Raw genomic sequence first — 20,173 nt, forward strand, 5'->3', positions numbered from 1 at the left:
TTGACACAGATGGGAGCAAACTCAGGTTTGTTGCCAAGCACGTGACAACAGGGTTAGTTTAGGGGGTAGCATGCGAGGAAAGGCAGAGAGTTTAGTGCTAGGACTGGGCCAGATCCCTAGGTAGGTAATAGCCCCCATTACTGAAGCAACTAACCATCTTTGTGTCTGAGTGCATTGGCGCTCAAACCAGCCATGTGAGGCAGGAGGCCATTATCTACAGCTTGCAGGTGTGGAACTGGGCTATAAAGCTCCCAAATGTTTGGCACAGGAAGACTGTGGTAGAGCTGGGACTTGACACTGGGGCACCTGAAAGCCAGACTGCTACCCTAACCACTAGACCATCCTTTTGTCTCTGTCGCAAACCCCCACCACAACCCCCTTGCCTAGCTCAGTGGGGTGAGGGAACCTAATGCCACAGCCCACTTCCCCCATTGAGCCATGCTTGCTGGTCCAGGTGAGGCCTCTGTCCCCGCCCCTAAATCCTCTACCCTGTTGCACAACATATATACACACAGCATAAAGAACACAGGCCAAAGTGTGTTAAGGGGCACTGCTGCTGTGGTCCAGAGGTGCCACAAGTGACTTGAAGGCCAATGATGTGGTGCAAAGCGATTTCATGGGTTGCTAAGCACTGTGAGGGCACAGGTGTGAGGCAGGACCAGGGACCTGAGGCTGGAGCCATTAGCTACAGAGGCTGAGCAGAAGCAGAGAAATGGTGTGTGTGTGGGGGGGGGGGGGCGTCGCAGGCCTATGCGGGACATCTGTTGTGTGGGACAGCACCATTAGCGGTTAAAGAGCCAGGGGGACCCACCACCACAAAAGCTTTCATGAAAGCAAAACACAAATCACTGAAAAGCTAAGGACTGATCCGTTTACACAACATCACCAGCCCCGCCCCCCCCACACCCCCATTTCCTATCCTTGATCTCCTGAACACTGAACTCGGTGCATAAATTCCCTGCTCACACTCACGCCCACACTCTCTCTTTTCATTTAGTACACACACACCACATTTTAGATTTTCCAGTTACGGAGGTGTCGGGGGCCGGGGGGGCGCGGGGGGGGACTAGACAGTACATCGTGGCCTAGCTGAGGTCACAGTTCACGGTGGATATTGGAGTTTGGCTGGAGCACATGGATTCGTAGCCAGGCTTAATTAGCATGTAGGGCCCTGCAGTTTGTGGGTTCATGATACCAGTCTTCAGCATTGGCTAAAAATAACTATCCACTAAACACATTACGGCGGGGGGTGCAGGGAGAGGGTCAGCCAGGCAAGGATGGGGCCTGGCTTTGGTGCTTGCAGACAGGTTGTGTAACATGACTGGTGGAATGCCCACACTCGATCCACTCATGGGCCATGTACAGACTGGGCTTGCTTTTTGGAGGCATTAGGCCCATGCACATCAGCGCCAGGGCTCAGTGCCTTTAAACCACTGGTAAGTAACTGCAGCTTGGCCAGCAAACCAGCTATGGGCAAATAAAAAATCTCTAGCAGGCAGCCTAGGCATAGCAGGCAGTGACTGTAGTGAGCCTTGTCTAACACCTTCTACTGGTATAGCAGAGCAGCATTCTGCTAAAGTTAAAATTAAGAACTCCTCTCTTTCAATGTCAGCTCTTCCATTTGCTTCTGCCTTCCAGTTGTCTGTGACTTTGCCAGCCTTCAACTACTTGCACTGGAACCAAAGGATTCTGACCCTCACTCTGTCACAGATTTCCCAGATGATGGGGGCACGTGTCTTGTGTTGCTGGTGATAGCTGACAGACAAAGGCTGAGCAGGATCTTTTAAGACTGGCCTTATGAAAGCAGCTTTGCTTCTGCAACTTTAGTGTTCTTGGAGCTTTGGTTTTGTATATGGTATCTTATTCTTTTTGTCCTACCGCAACCGGTGTCTGGTTTTGTTTTTGTGCCAAAAACAAGAAGTGATGACGTCCCTGGGAAAATAGCCTCTGCCTGCCTTCCCTGCATGGTGGGTGTCAAGCAGGCATCAGCAGCTTTGTGTCTGTTAACTAGTCCCTGAAAGGCTGTAGTTTTTGCAGCCTGGCTCGACTCGTACTGACACAGTTGGGAGCAAACTGGGGTTTGTTGCTAACCCATTTACACCAGGCTTTGGGTTCCTGTGTGAGAAAAGGCACAGATTTCTCTTTGGAATCACAGAACCATAGGGGTAGCAAGGTCCCCCTGGGCATCTACTCGGAGCTCCTCCCCAGCTGGGAGTTGTCTCTAAGAGCATAGACTTGGGTGCAGGTGCACCAATGACTGACAGATGGGCTACTCACCACTTCCCTCTTTCCTGTGTTGTGATAGAGCAGAGGAAGAAGGGGAGGGGATAACTCCTTGGAATGGAATACCTCACACCTACCTGGGAGGTGATGCTTAATATGAAGAGTGGCAAAGTGGGAACTCCTTACAGAAGCCCAATGACATCGCTCTGGAAAGAGCTTCTCTCTGTTCTTGTGTTTAAGGCAGTGGACTGCAACTCAGAACACCTGAGTTCAGTTTTTGCCTGTGCAACAGACTTCCAGCGGGGTATTGAGAAAGTCGCTTATGGCATGATCTTGCACCACTGAACTCGATGCATGGTATGCCATGGACTTCAGTGACCACAGGTTCAAATCTTTAATATCTCAGGCTCTCAGCTGTAATATGGGGATGATGCTGCCCTTCTCCCACCCTTCGTCAGCCTTAGGTATTGAGCCAGCAAGGCCTGATTCTAGCTGTTCTTGTCACTGTACAATACACAGCTGGAATCAGTCTTTGAGGCCTTATTGTAATACTATGATGTAAATGTAACAACAAATGCTTCCTTATAAAATAAGTAAAAGTTAACTGGAATCAGTATTAGAGGAGTTTTAATGCCGGACGAGATGAATTTCATGATAAGAGTTCATGAAAAAGTAGATTTTCATGGGCTATCTGCTGCTCTGTGATTTGAGAAGGGCAGTCCAGGACTTTCTGGCTTCCACTTTATAGTTATCCTGGTCCGTTGAGCAGCAGAAGCAGATAAATAAAGTCACAACCAGGGGCTCTAGTCACAGACAGGAAGTAACTTTAATTAAATATTGTGAAAGTTGAAAAGTTTTTACAGCTTGAATTTCTGCAAAAAAATTATAACAATCTCTACAGTAGTTAGTTTCTCTAACAATAGAACTGTACAGTGTGTGTGTCTATTCAAAAAGATTTAGATAAGAAGGTGAAAGGTTAGTAGTTTCAGAGATGACTTCATTTTAGCTGCATCCTAGTACAATTGTGAGGAAATAGGCATATTTTATGCAATCCAGTCATTGTGTCGCTTTGCCTTTTAAAACTGAAATCTGAATGGTTTCACTTAAAGCCATATTCTATAAGGAGTGCCGTGTTTTACTTTGTCAGGGCCAGAGGGGTCCTTTGCAGGAAGATTCTCATGAATTTCCTTTCGTCCAATCACTTTAAACAGGTGCAACAAAATACATTGTTGAAGGATTTTGGACTCTGAAGTAAAGATCTATGAATGTACATGGCTAACTACAACTCAGAATGGGAGTTCTACCAGACCAATCAAGGGTGTCACTGGACAAAACATGGCTTTAAATTTGATCACATTGCCGTGCTGTTGGTTACTACGTGAATTAGAATAATCATCTGGAGTGCAGAGAAGCAATACATCGATGTCTCTCACATTTTCCAGTTTTTGTTCTTTTATTTGCGCACCATGAAAAAATTCTTTTTTTCCTCCCCTCACCCCCGCGAAAGATCACACCATGACTTTCTCGTGAAAACCATTGCAAGATTCATACAGGAAGCATGCACAGTTGCAGCATTGTTGGAAATGATTTTTCGCTCTACTAGAAAAAAGTTACATTGTCTTAAGGTAACAAAAACAGTTCTTTTGTGCTTTTCAATTCCTTTTTTTTTTTCTTAGAATGTTAGTGATGATTGACAGTTCTGGTGCACAGTACAATGTACAAGTGAAATGAATATGATTTGCATTGTTAAGGCATCCAATCTGCTGGTTTATATTTATGTGAAAGACAGAGAAATATACAAGCAGACTTAAGAAAGAAAGTATTTTCAATGAGTTCTATGAAGTTTCTCCCCATATTTAATGCACAAAAATGCGTCACTCCGAAGAGGAGAGATCCCATGCATATTAATAGAGTAAAACAGCATTATTTTTTTTTGTTAAGCCTCAAAAGCAAAGGATACTTCTTTAAAATCTACATAACTAAATGCTACAAGAATAATATGCTACTTTTTGCCATATATTGGAAAAAACTTCTTAACTTACAAATAATACAAAAATAGACAATGGCTTTTAGGTGGAAATAAAAAAATGGAAGCATGGTTTAAAACAATCTTAAAAAAATCCCTATAAATGAAAAGTTTTCAAATCACATTTAAACAGCTAATACAACGGTGAGTGACCAAACAAATCAGCACTTTTCACATAGCAAACATACACAATAAAATAAACTGGGGATGGGGGACGAGGAAAGCAATGTACAAATTCCAAAGATAAATACATTATTTATATGGATATTTTACAAAATCCCCATTAAAACAAACAAAACAAAAAAACCCAAAACAAACAAAAATTTCCCCCTTCAATTAATTTTGCAAGTATGTGCAAGCTAAAGGTAGTGAGCTCTTTTTGCAAAATATGCAGTAATTTTTTGTGACATTGAAAATTTGTCTTAAGACATTAAAATGTATAAATAGAACAACAACTTTGGCAAAAAATCACAAAAAATCTACAGTATTTATAACTACATACAAAACACAACAGCAAAGAAAAAATATCAGGTAATGCATCCTCAGAGCTTTGCTGCCTCTTCAACTAATAGTTTTAAGAATGCTTCCCAGATAATGATAGCAAATCCCCATCAAACAGAACCTACGGTTTTGGTTTGAAATCTACCTCATGGCCCCTCCCCATCCCACCTACTTGCAAACTCAAATTTATGCTTCCGCTTACTATTCAAAACCTGTTACCTGTTGCTTAATATATTATGCTACAGACTGAGAGGTTTGGCTGATACAACAACAATCCTAGAAGGAGGCTGACAAAAAAACGTGTGTGCTTCTAGATCATTGAGAATGCAGAACTGCAAATGAGTTAATTCTGCTTCTGTCCCATAGAAACAAATAGATTAAAGTGAGGAGGAAAATTTATGATAACACCCAACATGTAATAATGGCTTGAGGCCGTGCCTTTAGACAGCAACACACAATCCAAAGGAGATCTGTACGCACAGCTCCATTTAAACTAAACTCAAGGGAGGCCACTCATTTGGAAAGGTTCTGATATAAGCTAAATAGAGAGCCATGCTAGTCTAATTCTGCAGTTTTAGCATTATATCCAGAGGCACTGGGTTTCAGACTTAAAGACATTAGCTTATGTTATTGATGTCCTTAGCTATATCTTCACCAACTTTTCTCATCACAATTATTTACAGAATTGTTTAGTCTGATATTAAAAACAGAGGTTACAAATTCTCTCCCTGTTTTAAAAGAACAGCTTTTTAATGAGTGGTATCTATTTAATTAGAGGAAGAAAAATGTATGGGAATAGCAAACCATCCCTGGATAAGCAACACATACTAGCCGACTGACTCTTAATTAAATGGCCATTATTCTTCCAAAAAAAATCAAACTGGCACTTCTATTCTGTCCCTTACTGACTTGTTTGTTAATGTTACCTCTTCATTTCTCTTTACACAGCTTTAGAAAAGGGTCATAAATTAAAAACATGAAGCTTTGTCTCTAGTGTCCCTTGCAGAACTGTCTGATTTCTAAAAGACAAATGGCTGTTGAGTTAAATCAAGCTTTAAAAAATAAAACAAACAAAAAAGAAATAAGTGAATTTTCTTTCTCAACACAGAATAAATAGATCTCCCAAATACTTGGGATGGACACCTCAAATCAGCACCTTGCAATTGCAGATTCTTTGCTAATTTCAGTATTTGCAAGGATGGTGATTTTGGTTTTGTTTAAAAATCTGCAGTTATTTTAAGATTCCTCTTTATTTTATTTTATTTTATTCTTTTAAAAAGGCCTGAGTAAAAAGTTCCACTCTGGGACTTGTTTCAGATTTCCTTCTGAAGCAGAATTCAACCTCTTCAATAAAATTCTCCAAGGCAATCCTTTCACATGGGAGGAACGATCATGCCAGATATAGCTGTCAAAAGGAGGGGAGAGAGAGGGTAAAAAAGAAAAAAAAAGTGATTCCTTTGCGTCACAACTGCTAATCCAAACACCGCCCTCCCACACTACATTACCAGTCATATTCGGTCTGTATTGGGAGTTGAATTCATACACAAGCATCAAACAAACAGCATATGCGTTAGACATAAAAGGTCTGATTCTGATTTCATGGACTGGTGTAAATCAGGTGTAACTGCTGATGTCAATGACATTTTTCTAGTGTAAATTTAGCACAGTATCTGATCTCAGACTTGACCCCTTTTCGGGTCTCAGATGCAGAGTCTGGTCACTGCTGGCAAAGCTGAGGAGGCTTCAACCGTGAGAATTTCCACGTGGTCTTAGTTTAAGAACAGACATTCGTTCCATGTGTGTGCCTACAGCTACCAACACGTCTGCCAGCAGTGTATACAAAAGCCACAGTCTGTGGCCTGAGGTATGCTAACACTGGATTCTTTTCTTAGCCAGCTTTCCCAGCTATACCAGTTTGGTGTCCAAATTGCTGAAGATCAAATGGCTAAACCAGTCAGTCAGTGTTTCTGGGCTGGGCTGAGGATACGTCACTGTTTTGTGGAAGAGTTTACAGCAGACTGGTATGCCTTGATACAAACACAGCCAATTCTAAGAATGAATGCTCCGGGGCTGAAACATCTGATCAAAAGGCTGATTGGGATCCTTGCAAATCGGAACAGCAGTTGAGCCTATGGGGAAATCAAAGTCTTACATCGTATCACTTAACTAATGAGAGCCAGCTGAGATGATGGATTTTTTCCAATAGGACAATTTTATTCAGTTGCCCCAGCTCTGCAGATGGGTCGGCGAAGATTAGCCAACCAGGGCTGACACAGTGCCCACCTGTACTCCACACATTGATTCATTTACCTGTGGGATCTTGACACTCCTGACAGTTGTGCAGATGTAGCCAGCAGCCCTGAGAGCAACTTAAGCCCCCACAGAAGAAATCTCCAAGTTTCAGCTAGAATTAATCCTTAACCTCGGTTTGTCAGTTTTTGATTTTGTTTATGTGGGGGCTCAACATCCTGGCAACTTGTGGGCTCACCAAAACTTTAGCGGCCTCTTCACTATTGGGGTGAATTAAGAGTAGAGCTTTAGTCTCAATTCGGAACTTTGTCTTTTTTGTTTGTCTAGGTAGATTGGTCATTTTACTGTAGCTTTCTTCCTGTATGTACTTTCTTCTTTTCTGTCAGGACTCCCACTTCAAACTCTTTCAACTGTATCAGATCTGTATACAGAATCATAGTCTTTTAAAAACTCTTCTAAAGAAAACAGCCACCAAAAAAAACCAACAACATCCTCAGGGTTACACAGCCACCTTTGTCTCTCTTTGTTTACAAGGGACCACACACCATCTATAACGTGTGCAGAACAAGGGCATGTCTAGCGGCTGAATGGGTATACTGCAAGCATACAATGTGGCAGCTGTGTGGGTCTCTGGATATCGGAGAACTAAGGTGACAGAGAATGTCTTTTATTGGCCCCAACATCTGTTGGTGACAGAGACAAGCTTCCCAGCTTACTGCAAGTAAACATCATTACAAGGGTTAGTGCACATAGGTTCCTGGTGGCTGTTGTAACAGGTCTGCATCTTTGAAATGTAAGTAGTGTGGTTATTTGCAAGAGGATATAAAATGTCTGTTAGACTTCAGGCTGGCTGCACTTCATGGGAGCATGATTTAAGCACCAGAGTTGCAGTCTCAGATGTCCGGGCAAATGATGGCTTAGAGAAGAACTTGGTCCTGTGACTGGTTCTATTTTACTGTGCTTTTATTACAGCTGCAGATTATTTGATAAGAACCAAACCAAAGTGAAAGACTTGAAGATTTGGGAGTGGGGGCGTGGGGAGGATAGGAAGTGTTTTCTTCACAAACGTCACCATGTGTGCAATACAAGTCTAAATCTGCACAAGGAAAACGGCTCAAGTAATCTGCCCTGATTAAATGGAATAAAATGCTAGAAGGTGTCAAAAATCCAAAAACACATCTGTGTTTGTTATTTGAGATCCTAAGAGGTGACATGCTCCAATATTCTACTTGCACTTCTGTTCTCGGAGTATCTCACCCAGCTGTTTTCACAAAGCCTGACAGCTCTAGACATTTCAGTAAGGGGCTGTGCTAGATCAGGGGCAGTTTTATGGGACTTCCTTTTTTAGGATTGCCCAAACAAGCTACTGGAGTTTCACCCAACGTTCAGAAAAGTAGGGATGACGCTAAAGAAAGAACACCAAGTTTGCGCTGCAGTTGGATCTCGGAGAGACGGGATGTTGTGGAGCAGAGTTAAAGATTAAGGCAGAGATTGTTTCCTAGTCTGGTAATACCCAAAGGCTCCAGTGACAAAAAAGGATCCCTTTCTATTCTATGCAGGTTCTTATACCATGCTCAGCTGGGTAGTCTGCGAGCACCATAAGCAATGTGACTAGCTTCTGTCACTCTCCAAGAAGCCCCACCATAGAACTGAAGACCTGTACTCAAGAAGGAGCGGGCTCAGGCCAGGCTGACCTGCATCCTCCTCCCACCAGCACAGGGGCAGCTATACTAAAGTTAAAATTGGTGGAGTGGAGACATACAATGTGTGTAAATCTGTTGGTTTGGGGGCTAACCTCCCATATTCGCATTCCTACTGGGGGTCAGGAAAAATTGCTCCCCAGGGAACAATGTGTTGACAGCTGCATAAAGGGAACTTCATGGTGTTTCCAGCTCTCTAAGAGGATGAGATGCATCCAAAAATCAGTCAGTGAGGAAAGATGCTATGTACTTTTGGTCCTCATAAGGACAGAACCCATCATCCCATCCTCTCCTTTCAGTTTAGGGAGCCAGCAAAGATCATGCTGCCTCTGTGCAGAAGAGGGAGATGAAGGCTCTGCCCGGCAGCCATCTCTACCAGCAAGCCTCTTGTGGTGTCTCTGACATTTGTTGGGTCTGAGGAAACTCTAGGGAATTCCGATTCCCTCTCACCCAGGTAGTTGAAAATGGTGCCCTGGTTAAAAGTGAGGCTATGATTCACCCTAGATGCAGATATTTGGGATTAGTGTGAATCACTGGACTGGGACTTAGAAGACCTGTGTTCTAGTGGCTGGTGACTTTGGGCAAGTCAGTTCTGCTCCATGCCTCAGTTTCCCCACCTGAATGTATGGGAGCAATTACATTTACCACCTGTGTGAAGCCCTTGGAAATTTATGAATGAAGGTCCTGTGTCTTGAGCACATTGGTGGGAATCAAGAAGGGGCTGTGAGGTCCTCTTGGCTCAGCTAAATGCAGGGGTGAGAACAGCTTTCATGGAAGTCACTTCCTATGGGGGTGGGAGAAAGTCGAAAGGAATGTGGGGGGCGGGTGTCTTGACTACCCCCCCGCCCAAAAAATTTTAGTCAGTACAGCTGAGCTGATGCAGAAGGGTAAGCAATCTGTGCCAGGTGCAGGATCAAGAGAGGAAACCAAAGACAAAATTACATCTCTCCAAGTCAAGTCATCTCCTGAGACAGCACCCCTCTGTGCAGGCCCCTAGTGGAGACTTTGGGAACGTCACAGCTAAGCCTTATGCAAGGAATGGCAACTCCTTACTCTGGGACTGTTACATTTCCCCACAGATAAATGCAAGAGAAGCACCTGGTGCCAGTGGAAGTGGAATGACATAAAAGTCCACCATGTAAGTAGATTTTTCAAGGCATCACTATACTTGCTGTTATTGAGAAGCTCTGAAATTCTGAATTAAATTACAAATCTAATGGAGAAAATGACATCTTTTCTGCCTAAAAGCCCTGGCATTTCCAGTCTGCCAGGCCCTCGTTTAGACCATGTGACTTTTGTTCTCTAAGTGCCTTCTCTACAAAGCCATGCAAATTTGCTCTGCTGCAGCTGGGCAGTAATTCTGGAACAGGAGAGCGCAGAAGGCAATGGTGCAGGTATGAGATCAGACCTCCTCTAAAAGAAGAGGGAAAAGATCAACTCCCATTCCCATGCTCATTTGTATCTGCTGTTCACAAATCACAGGAGTAATGCATTTGGAATTTTACAATACTGCATGGCGAAGAGAATAACAGATCAGCATGGCTGCTGTTCCAGTGACTTCTGTGGAGATCTGAGCTACATAAGCAAAACATGACTGGTTTCTGGTGTAACCAGAAGCCCACAACAAATACATGGTTGTTTACTTAAGCAACAAGACAACAAGCAATTCATTTCAGAGTGTTTTGTTGTCTGCCTGCGGTGGCGTCATAAGGCCAAGTGTCTTTAACTCACCAAGAAGTTCAGAGGTGCCCTTCAAAGAAACTGTTTCTCTTGGTGTCTTATTCCTATTATGCAACTGAATTGGTAAATAATAATTAGGGGAAACACTCAGAGCGTTGTGTTTTCTGGATGTGACTTAACGATGAGACAATCAGCAATCCCCAACTGCGAACAGTGCTCTCAACTCATTCCATAATTGCTTTTCATCATGCAGAATGGGAAATCTGGAAGTCCATGGGTGATGAAGTGGAAAACAATGATTTCAAAAAACCCTCCTGCTGCTCACTCTCTTTCCTCACTACAACACCAGGGGAGAGAAGGAAACACAAACACTCAAAAACCCATGTGAGCCAACTATTGGTTTCCAATTTTTGTTCACAAGGCTAAATAGTTCTCGGTGAAGCCACTGCAAACAAACGCTGTTCAAATCTGTATCATGCTGGCAGAGTCAGATTCTTAAAAACAGCACATGTTCTGTGAGCCAAGGTTTAGCTGTCAATTAAAAACCTGGCTGTGTTTTGTTTCTAATGTGTTAAATGAGGGGTTTGACTGACACCTCACAACAAGCTTCTAATTCATCTGTTCTAGCTTTCTAACAACTTGTTTCAGCATAAGGATTTATCCCTCCAATTTACCAGTCTAAAGCACACTGAATGCAATGCTTATCTTTAGTCACAATAGACGCTGGTTTTTATGAATGAATTCTTTCCACTCCACATGCATTTCGATTTCATTTTGTGAATGATGCCTTCTCAGCTCTGATTGTGAGGCCAGCTCCCTCTCCTCCGGAAGGACAGAAGCTGAGCCATGACAGGTAGATTCTTGAGGGCATTACACATGTTTTGAATAGACCATTCCGAGACAAGCCTTTCGTGAAATGGGTTTAGTGATTAAAGGGCTTATTCTCCACTCGGTGAGCTTTATAGGAGTTGGACAGTCATGAAGAAAGGAAAATAGACCTCACGTCTGGACACAGTACAGCATGCATCACAAAGCTTTTCTACCTCTGGCACAGCTGAAGACAGTTGGCTGCATCTGCTTATGAAAACCCCTGGGTCTAAGTGAACATGAAAACGTACATGACTCAGCATGCTAACGCGGCGTGCAGTAATTGTAAGGGAGGGTTAGGTACCACAGGGTACAGTAGGCCACGCCAAACAGTGCAATGGGCAGCTGTCTTTCCTGCAGCATCCCCAACCCTCGCTGTAGTTCAATCCCCCTTTCCCTCTGCCTGCATGAACGCCTGATTGTACTTTCATAACCACATTAGTATATCTTTGAATTAGAGGACTAGGGAGGTAGTACTAGGGAGGTAATACAATGGCTGATGAGGCTTTCAAAGGGATGCTGCATCATTTAGGAGATTAATTGCTTTACGTGCAGTCCGTTAATCTCTAGGATCTGCAATATGTTGGGAAATGCTGCTTTGAGTTAGGAATTGGCCTCATACTTATGAAAGGCAAACACATGCACCGAGCTTTGCAGCTGCCTGTGTGCTGTCAAGCCCTACCGCTCTTGTGGAGTTGGTAGGATTTCTGCACAAGAATACGAGGACAAAAAGGGAGGGGGGAAAAGGAAGGGAAGTTTGAGTGACGTACTTCAGGAGAAGGCCAGCCCCTGGAGAGACCCTGCAGTGGAGTACTTGCTAGAGTCCACAAAAGACGGGTCTGATAATGGACGACAAGAGGGAATAAGAAAGGAAAGAAAAAAAGGACGGTATTAGTAAGCAGCAATAGTTCTCTTATGTATCAAAATACCAGATTGGTGCTTTTAAAAACACAGCACCTAAATTCAGCAGGATTGGTAGAGTTAGAGGAAGGCTGTGCTCCCAGTCACCTGCTAGGCACAGGGGGCAGGGGATGGATTCCAGTTACTCTTTTTAGAATTAAATTATAGGCCAGAGACCCCATCAAGCTCCATCCCCTCTGCCAATACCTCATTAAATGCCATGCTGTGCCTAATGCAGCACCGCAACCTCATGGCTTCAAGAGGAGCCACCTTCCTCCTCATGCTGATCTGACCTACCTTGCAGGCTATTGCCGTTGGTGCTGGTGCAGGTGGGAGGTGGGGAAGTTTGCGGTCTCACGACAGGGGCAAATGCGCTCTTCTGTTTCACCGCAGAGACCATGTTGGCTGGTGAGAAGGAGAAAATCCCAGAGGAACTGCTACAGTTGGATGGGAGGCTAGTGGAGGAGGCCATTGTTGGACTCGATGGCACAACTAGAGGGGAAAAAAACCCCAAAACCAAGCATTTCTTACTATAAATTCAAAAGCAGGCACTAGAAAGAAAAGCTTCCTGACTCCCGGATGCACACATCTGGATTTCAAAAAGCCCTGGGACCATCCACATCTCCTTTTGACTTTAGTTAGTGTCTCGTGCTCAGCACTTATGAAAAGCTGGCCCATAGCATTTGAACCTCACCACTGAAAATCTCACAGGCTTCCCTACCTACCGCTTGGTCGTGAATCTTAATAGGCATCATTTAGAACCAAAGGAAGCATTTCTTTACAAAACCGAGTCAAACTGTGGGACTCTTTGCTAGAGGATGTTGTCAAGACTAAAACTGAGTTGAAAAAAACCCTAGATACATTCAAGGAGGATAGGTCCACGAATCCTTGTTAGCGAGGATAGGAGGGAAGGGTGTCCTTTGCTTCTGTTTGTCAGAAGCTGGGAATAGGTGACAGGAGAGGGCTCACTTGGTGATTACCTGTTCTGTTCACCTGTGGTCTGAAGCACCTGCCATTGGCCACTGCTGGGAAGACAGGATCCTAGGCTAGATGGACCTTCGCTCTGACCCAGTGTGGCTGTTCATATGTTCTCCATTATCATTCTTGTCGATGTGATTGACTTCTCCTTTCTATCCAACACATTACTTTATTATTATGTTTAAGTAATTCCTACATTTTGGTTCCAGTCACTGCTAGTATGTCAGCTCATGCCAGTTCAACTGCTGAAGGGAGAGCAGTGTGTTTCAAATGCAAATTTGGATCTGGGGGTCTTATTTGGAAAGTCCAAGCCTTTCCACCGGACTGGGATACGAGCATCTCAGGCAGTGTGTCTAAAGGGGTCTGGAACAGCCTAAAGATGGTCAGCGCTCATGTCACAAGAGTGACCTATTTGACAAGATTCAGATGAGCAGCAGCAGTGACTGGGTTTTTTTCATTCATTCCCACTGGATGGGTCAGGGCTGAAAAAGAGCTAACAAGAGGCTGGAGAGTTAAATAAATCTCCTGGCTTTTGAGTTATCCCCTTGGTCAGTAGTGGTAATGGCAGAAGTGATTCCAACTATAGACAGAACGGAGGCTGTTGAAACCTCAAGATGTCTGTTGTGGCAGCTTCATCTATTGACCTTTACTTTTTCTGAATCTTGGTACATAAAAATATAGAAGTGCCTGTACTGGGTCAGACTCATTGTCCTTCTTACCTAGCCGTTTTTCTCCAACAATGTCACCTACCAGAGCTTCAGGGGAGCGTACAGAACAAGGCAATTAGGGAGTGAGCTGCCCTGTCTTCTATTCCTAGTTTCTAGCAGTCATGGGTTTAGGATTGTCCCAAACATGATGGGTCTGTATCCTGACCATCTTGGCTAACAGGCATTGATGGACCTATCCTTCATGGACTTATCCAATTCTTTTTTGAATCTATATCCTCTTTTGGCCACCAAACCATCCTAAGGCAATGAATTCCCTAGTTTAGTTGTGTACTGTGTGAAAAGACTCTTTCTATTAAACCTGCTGCCTATTTATTTCTGTCAGGTGACCCTGAGGTTTTCTGGGGAAGAGTAAATAGCACTTCTTTATTCATTTTGTCCACACTATTCATGATTTTTATGAACCTCTGTTTTACACCCCTCCAAGATGTTTCTCTTCTGAGCTAATGGGCCCTAATCCTTTTAGTATCTGCTAGGAAAGCAGTTCCATATGCTTGTACACCTTTCTTAGCCTTCTCTGAACCTTTCTCAGTTCTATCTGATTCTATCTGAGACATGGCAATAATTGCATAATACAATGTTCTCATTGTGGGCATCACCTCTGTAAATCCTGCCTCCCAAGTATACCTTCTTTGCCTTTCAAATAAGTGAATTCCACTTAGCCTAGCTTGAGATGAACCATGGTGCTCTGATGATGCTTTCATGTTTATAAAGGGTGAAATTAGGCTGTTCTCTAGCTTCAAAGTGCCAATCAGCTTTGGGAAGCTTTCTCATTTTACAGACCTCACTGGACTCCTCTGGTGGCCATCAGTGGAACATGGAGTATCACAAACACTATTCCTATGTTTCATCTGGCCAATGTGTGGGTAGTTTGGGGTGACTAATGGAAAAGTGGGATGATTTAAGGTGAAGTGTTAGATTAACACATCATACACTGGGTGGTATTTAGAATATCAACAAGAAGGACTTGTTTTTATGATAGTAAAGTCAAGGAAAGCTCCTGGCAGATCTGAGGTCCAGAATGCTACATTTTTGTTCAGAAACATGGTCCAGGTGCTCAGCTGGTATAAATCAAAGTAGCTTCATTGCCTTTAAGTGTCCAACTCATTCATATCTGCTGAACATCTTGCCCCACTTATGGTATTAAATAAACATATATTCTGGTTTTATAAACAAGTTTATAATTTTTTTTAAAATGAAGACAACACTTGCCTATGTGTCTGATTTCTAAACACTTGCCGCTTAAATTGAGAAGTTGCCATAAAGGAAGTTTGATTTTTTAAATGGCTGCGTACTTGGATTCCTGATGGTTTACTGTATAATGCAGTTAATATCTTTAAGTCATGGATATGTCATATAGGTTTTGAGGGCATTTGTTTTTATAAAATGCATCCAAACCATTCCAGTTAATAGAGTATTACTGGACTCCAGCCTTGAACCAAAGCACCAAGGCATCAGCTACCAGTGGGATCCCTTACTCTTATTTTTCATCTGGTTTAGAACTAATTAAATATTATAGGAAGAAAAATTAATTAAGTTGTTGGGCTTTGGATTATTATTTTATTTGCATTTATGCAGATAAAAATCATGCCATCCGAGTCCCTGCATTAGAATTGGATATCATATTTGTGAAACGCTGAGGAAATCAATTAATGGAAATTAAATGTTCAAAGTTTTACAGTCTGACAGATACAATCTAGTCTGAAGTCACTTTGTGTCTGCAAGCACTTGTTAAGGAAGAACAATCAAAGCACCTAAATTGAATTGATACTATACAGCAATTAGTTTATTGATTTAATTAAGAATGACACCTTTTAATTTTCAGGTCATGATTGAAACATTTTCTGATTGAATGGATTAGGTATTAACAGAATGGCAGATCTACCACAAAAACCTCCAAAAAGAAAACCAGAATAAAGCAAACAATCAGGACTGAAAAGTGAAGCATTACTCCAAAGATGGCTTTGTTCAGAAATATATAATATTAAATTGCACAAATATTTTAATGGGTCCCAGGCACCTGCTTCCAAAAGATGCCTTTATAATCACTTCGCATTAGGAATTCAAAATATATAGATTCTGTTCTAGGAAATCCTTGTTAACAGGTATGAACATGTAACACTAAAGATTAGTGCATTATCAGAATACAAAAATAATACTGATTGGGTGTTGGGTATCAGGGTACTGGTTAAAAGTGTTGGATCTGTGGGTGAACAATTTTTTCCTAAATATCAGGGAGCTAAGAAGCCAAGGTCATTATTTTTCAGAATGAATTGTTATTAGTTTCCATTCAATTCTGGACTTGCTGCATGCAGTTCAATATACTCAACTGTTCTTTTAAATATCAAATAGCTTCAAAAGTATACATCTTGACCTATTTAGCATCCTACATACATGGAACATGTTAGAGTTTGAGTCCATAAAAATCTCTTTCATGTAACTAACCCTTAAAGACCAGTTCTTTCAGTGAGTTTCCCCTGCTGACAACAGAATTATTGACAGCGTTGTGTACTAGCATACATGTGTAAGGCTGGAAGAAATGGATAGCTCCCATTAGTGTTGTGTGCAAATGGTTTTTGTGGGATCAGACTAATAGGCTCTGATCCTGCAAACTCTTATGCACATGAGTAGTTGTGTTTGCAAAATTGCTTTTACTTGCCAAAATGCTGAACACCACAGACTTGAGTAGCTCTTTTAAAGTCGGTGGGCCTAAAGTCAATCCTGTGCATAAGCATTTGCAGGGTTGGAACTTCAGAATGTAGGTCCTATAGAACAAGAAGCACTTGCTTTTCCATATTCCTTGTCTTTGCGGCACTCTGTAAACGCTTAATAAAAATAAGCTGAAATCTGAGACTCTGACTCATGTTTTACTTGGTCCCACATAAGGACAAACACAAAATGAAACCCATATAATACCAAGCAACAACACACAGTGAATTAGGGCCTCAAGATGTGACCCAGTGATAATAATTGCTCAGAGTGGTGTTAGCATATTATTTGCACAGAGGCCTTGCAAAAATCATGACAACATGTTCACAAGAAGTGCCAACCCTTGCCAAAATTACCGGACTTTTCTGATTTTGATACCTTATCGTTGGAACAAATTAGGTTCCATTTACAAATATCCTCCAACTCCCTCCACCCCCGCAAGAACAAGCTCAGCATTGATGCTACCAGTTTTGACAAAAATCCAACAGATGTGAAGTCATTTGTGTGATCCCTATTTTCTAGAATTAGCAGTGTGTAAGGTGATGAGTGCTTGTTTACAGCATGCAAAGAAAGTTTTGATACTGTCCTGGGAGATATTATTCCTTTCCAATCCCTTGTGCTATTCCCAAATAAGAATAATAAAGTAAAGCAACAAATGGACAGCTGCACCTAAAGCTTTTTAAAAGTGACTTAGAGAGGACAGATGAGCAAGTAAATATTGCACTGCACAGAAGACCTGCAATTTCCTTAACTAAAGTAAAAGTGGAACAGGTGGAATTTTCACATAATACTCACTGGCATAGGGAGAATTGGCAGCAGATCCATTCAGGAAAGTTGGGGACCCACCTAAGTTGGACATTCCAGCATTCCCATAGCCGTTCATGCTAGTTGTGACGGAGTTGTAGTTTGTCTGCTGAGGGGTGGTGCTTGGCACATACCCATGAGGGGACACACTGCTTGAGTTGCGAGTAAAACCTTTTTTTTTTTTTTGGAGAGGGAGAAAAGGTTAAAGACAAGTATTTCTAAACATCACCACCCACATACAAAATCTGTAAACCTAAGACAACTAGCAGAAGCTACAGGAAAATACATCAGGCTTCTTCTTCAAGATTTTTTGGTAGGAGATCAGAAGACTTAATTTATATGTTTTGCCCCTATTTTCAAAATGGAGCAGTGACTTTGGGTGCCCAATCTGAAATGAGATAAAAGGACTAATTTTCTGAATGTTCTGGGTGCTGCCTTCCAAACATTCAAACCCCTTTAAAAAGCAGCTCAAGTTGGGTTTTCAGAAATGAAGCCAACCAAAATCAGTAGCTACTTTTAAGATATCCAGATTCAGGGTAGAAGTAGAAACTAGCTGCAAAGATTAAACCCAGATCCAACTCTGAATTTCCACAGAATTCCCGGCAACAGCATTGGTGGAATCAATGTCTGGATGTGAGGATTTGTTTTCAGGCCCAACTCTTTTGTAAGAAACAAAATACATTTCCACTTCTGAGAGATAAAACCCAAATGTTGCTACCTCTCCCATGGTGCCCTGGAAGAATGTTTGTGGCATTCTGAAGGTATACATATATAAGCAGGTAGTGTAATCTAGTCTTTCAGCCATCCAGGGGAACACCCCTTTTGACTGCGTTACCACCAAAATACATTTTAGCCTTCATACTGGGAGAGACAGTCAAAAAAGGGGGAGATGGAAGTGTGAAAATATTTGCACAAAAACCCCTCGTTTTTGAATTTGACAAAATTTGACAACATTTTTAAATTCTGAACACAATTCTCTTTGTTCGACAGCCAATTGAAAGATGGGAGTGGAAGGAGGGAAATGTCCAGAAAATGCCTTTGAAAAGCTTGCCTAATTTTTTTAGGTTGAAAATGCGATCACAGTTTTAAAAATAGTCCCCAAAGTGGGCTTCTTGCTAATACAGAAGCCATATTCTTTTACTGTAATGAAACACGTTTTAAGGCTCCAATTCAGGAAATCATCCCTTGCCAGAAAAGCGCATAAGCATGTTCTTACGTGTTTTCCTGAATTGGGGGGCTAAGTCATTATGCAATATATTACCCCTTGACAAAATCACACGTGAATCTTGAATCATGCCTGGAATATGCATGAGGATCATTAAGTAAGCATGCTCCTTGCACGTTATTAAACTTTGAATAACAAGTCCTTGACTGAGCTATATCCTTAGTGCCTGATCCTCTGCCATTTGTCGGCATGGAGCACATGAAAAGAAGAAGGCATTTCTTTCTCTGACCCTGATTGGTGGCCTGCGAGGCTTCCGAGACGTTGACCGCGAGCTGACCACTAAAGGAATTCACACCCATCATTCCTGCATGGACGGATGTATTAGCAAGTGCAGGGAGCTGGTTGTGGTTGCGCGGAACGCTGTAGAGGGCTTCTGCAATATCTGCGGCTCTTTTCAGAATTATTTCCTGCAGAGGGGAAAGGAGCAAATAAGAACGATTGTCAAGTTATCAGCCAACCACTGCAAGAAACTGTGTTATGTTAAACGTACTAGACAGTGAATGCCTCACAGGCTCAGACTGGGTGGTTTGTTGCTAAATCAGTGGGTTCACTCCACCCAGAGAGTTAATGACTAGTCATCTGGTGATACATACGGACTCTCTGGGAAGGAGTTGAAGTTTGGGTCCACACCTACTTCCCAGTGGACAAAAACAACTGGCACATAAAGATAATGGCACTTTTATTCTTACAAAGGCCAAAGAGTGAATGAGGACAGAGCCTAGATGCTCATTTCTAAGGGGTCATTTCTCAGAGGTCAGGAATTTGAGAACTACAATGGCAGGGCTCGAATCTTACAGTGCTGCTCTCCACGTTATACATTTTCTGCCAACCAGATATAAAATTCTTCATGGCTGAGAAAGCCAGCTACTTTCATGTGCAATAAATTCACACAGTGGACTCTGCCCAACACCCTCAACTCAAAATACCGAACCATCCAAATGTTATGGTCTCTCAAACATTTAGCTTCTTTTTCTCCTTTGTTAACCTGTTTATACCCTTATCCATCTCTCCCAGATGAAAGCTTATTCAGGTTTTAAAATTGTTCAAGTGGAATACATTTACCTGGTTATTATGTGGCATACCATAGAGTGCTTCCACTAAATCAGCAGCCCTCTTCAGTATCACCTCCTGTCGGTATAAAAACAGATGTGCTCCTTTGAATTTAATAAAGTCAATGAAGGAAAAGAGGCTAGTTAGAGTCTTTTTCTTATTGTTGGGTTTTTTTTTTCCAACCAGGTAGATTTTAAAAGCAACAACTCTCAGCAAACATCACTAGTTCATCCTATGAACACACATGCTTAATCAAGTCAAAAGGGTGAAAGCCATTGATGCTGCAAAATAAAATACATCACTCTATTGTCTCTGCCATCTGCACTATAAACCACTGGTAGGTTTATTGCAGAACACAATCCTGAGGTCATTTACTAGATTACTATGATCAATGTCATTCAGAACATAGTATGCATTCCTTGGATGTGTTTGTTTTGTTCTTAATTGCATATCACAGGAATTGTGACCTTATCAGACAGTCAAAGGCTATCCAATCAGTCCAGTGTGACGGATAATGTAATATTCAACATCTCTG

At 42.1% G+C, this 20,173-nt stretch overlaps 1 protein-coding gene across 8 annotated transcripts in view; it reads right to left on the minus strand.

Annotated features, from left to right (window-relative positions):
• Positions 1 to 2,970: 2,970 nt before the first annotated feature.
• Positions 2,971 to 20,173, minus strand: part of EBF1 (EBF transcription factor 1) — a 354,735-nt gene continuing 337,532 nt past the window's right edge. For 4 of the 8 annotated variants that reach the window (XM_075010158.1, XM_075010157.1, XM_075010156.1 and 1 more), the window contains exons 12-17: positions 19,651 to 19,716; positions 18,818 to 18,995; positions 17,355 to 17,534; positions 12,445 to 12,639; positions 12,018 to 12,086; positions 2,971 to 6,155 (exon numbers count right to left, since the gene is read on the minus strand). In XM_075010158.1, coding sequence (XP_074866259.1) covers positions 12,019 to 12,086; positions 12,445 to 12,639; positions 17,355 to 17,534; positions 18,818 to 18,995; positions 19,651 to 19,716 — 687 coding nt within the window. In that variant the 3' untranslated portion in view covers positions 2,971 to 6,155; position 12,018. The remainder of the gene's footprint in view (positions 6,156 to 12,017; positions 12,087 to 12,444; positions 12,640 to 17,354; positions 17,535 to 18,817; positions 18,996 to 19,650; positions 19,717 to 20,173) is intronic. The other 4 variants (XM_075010162.1, XM_075010161.1, XM_075010160.1 and 1 more) reach the window with 1 other exon arrangement.

This window comes from Carettochelys insculpta, chromosome 15 (genome assembly GCF_033958435.1).
Source record: "Carettochelys insculpta isolate YL-2023 chromosome 15, ASM3395843v1, whole genome shotgun sequence".
Classification (NCBI taxonomy): Eukaryota; Metazoa; Chordata; order Testudines; family Carettochelyidae; genus Carettochelys; species Carettochelys insculpta.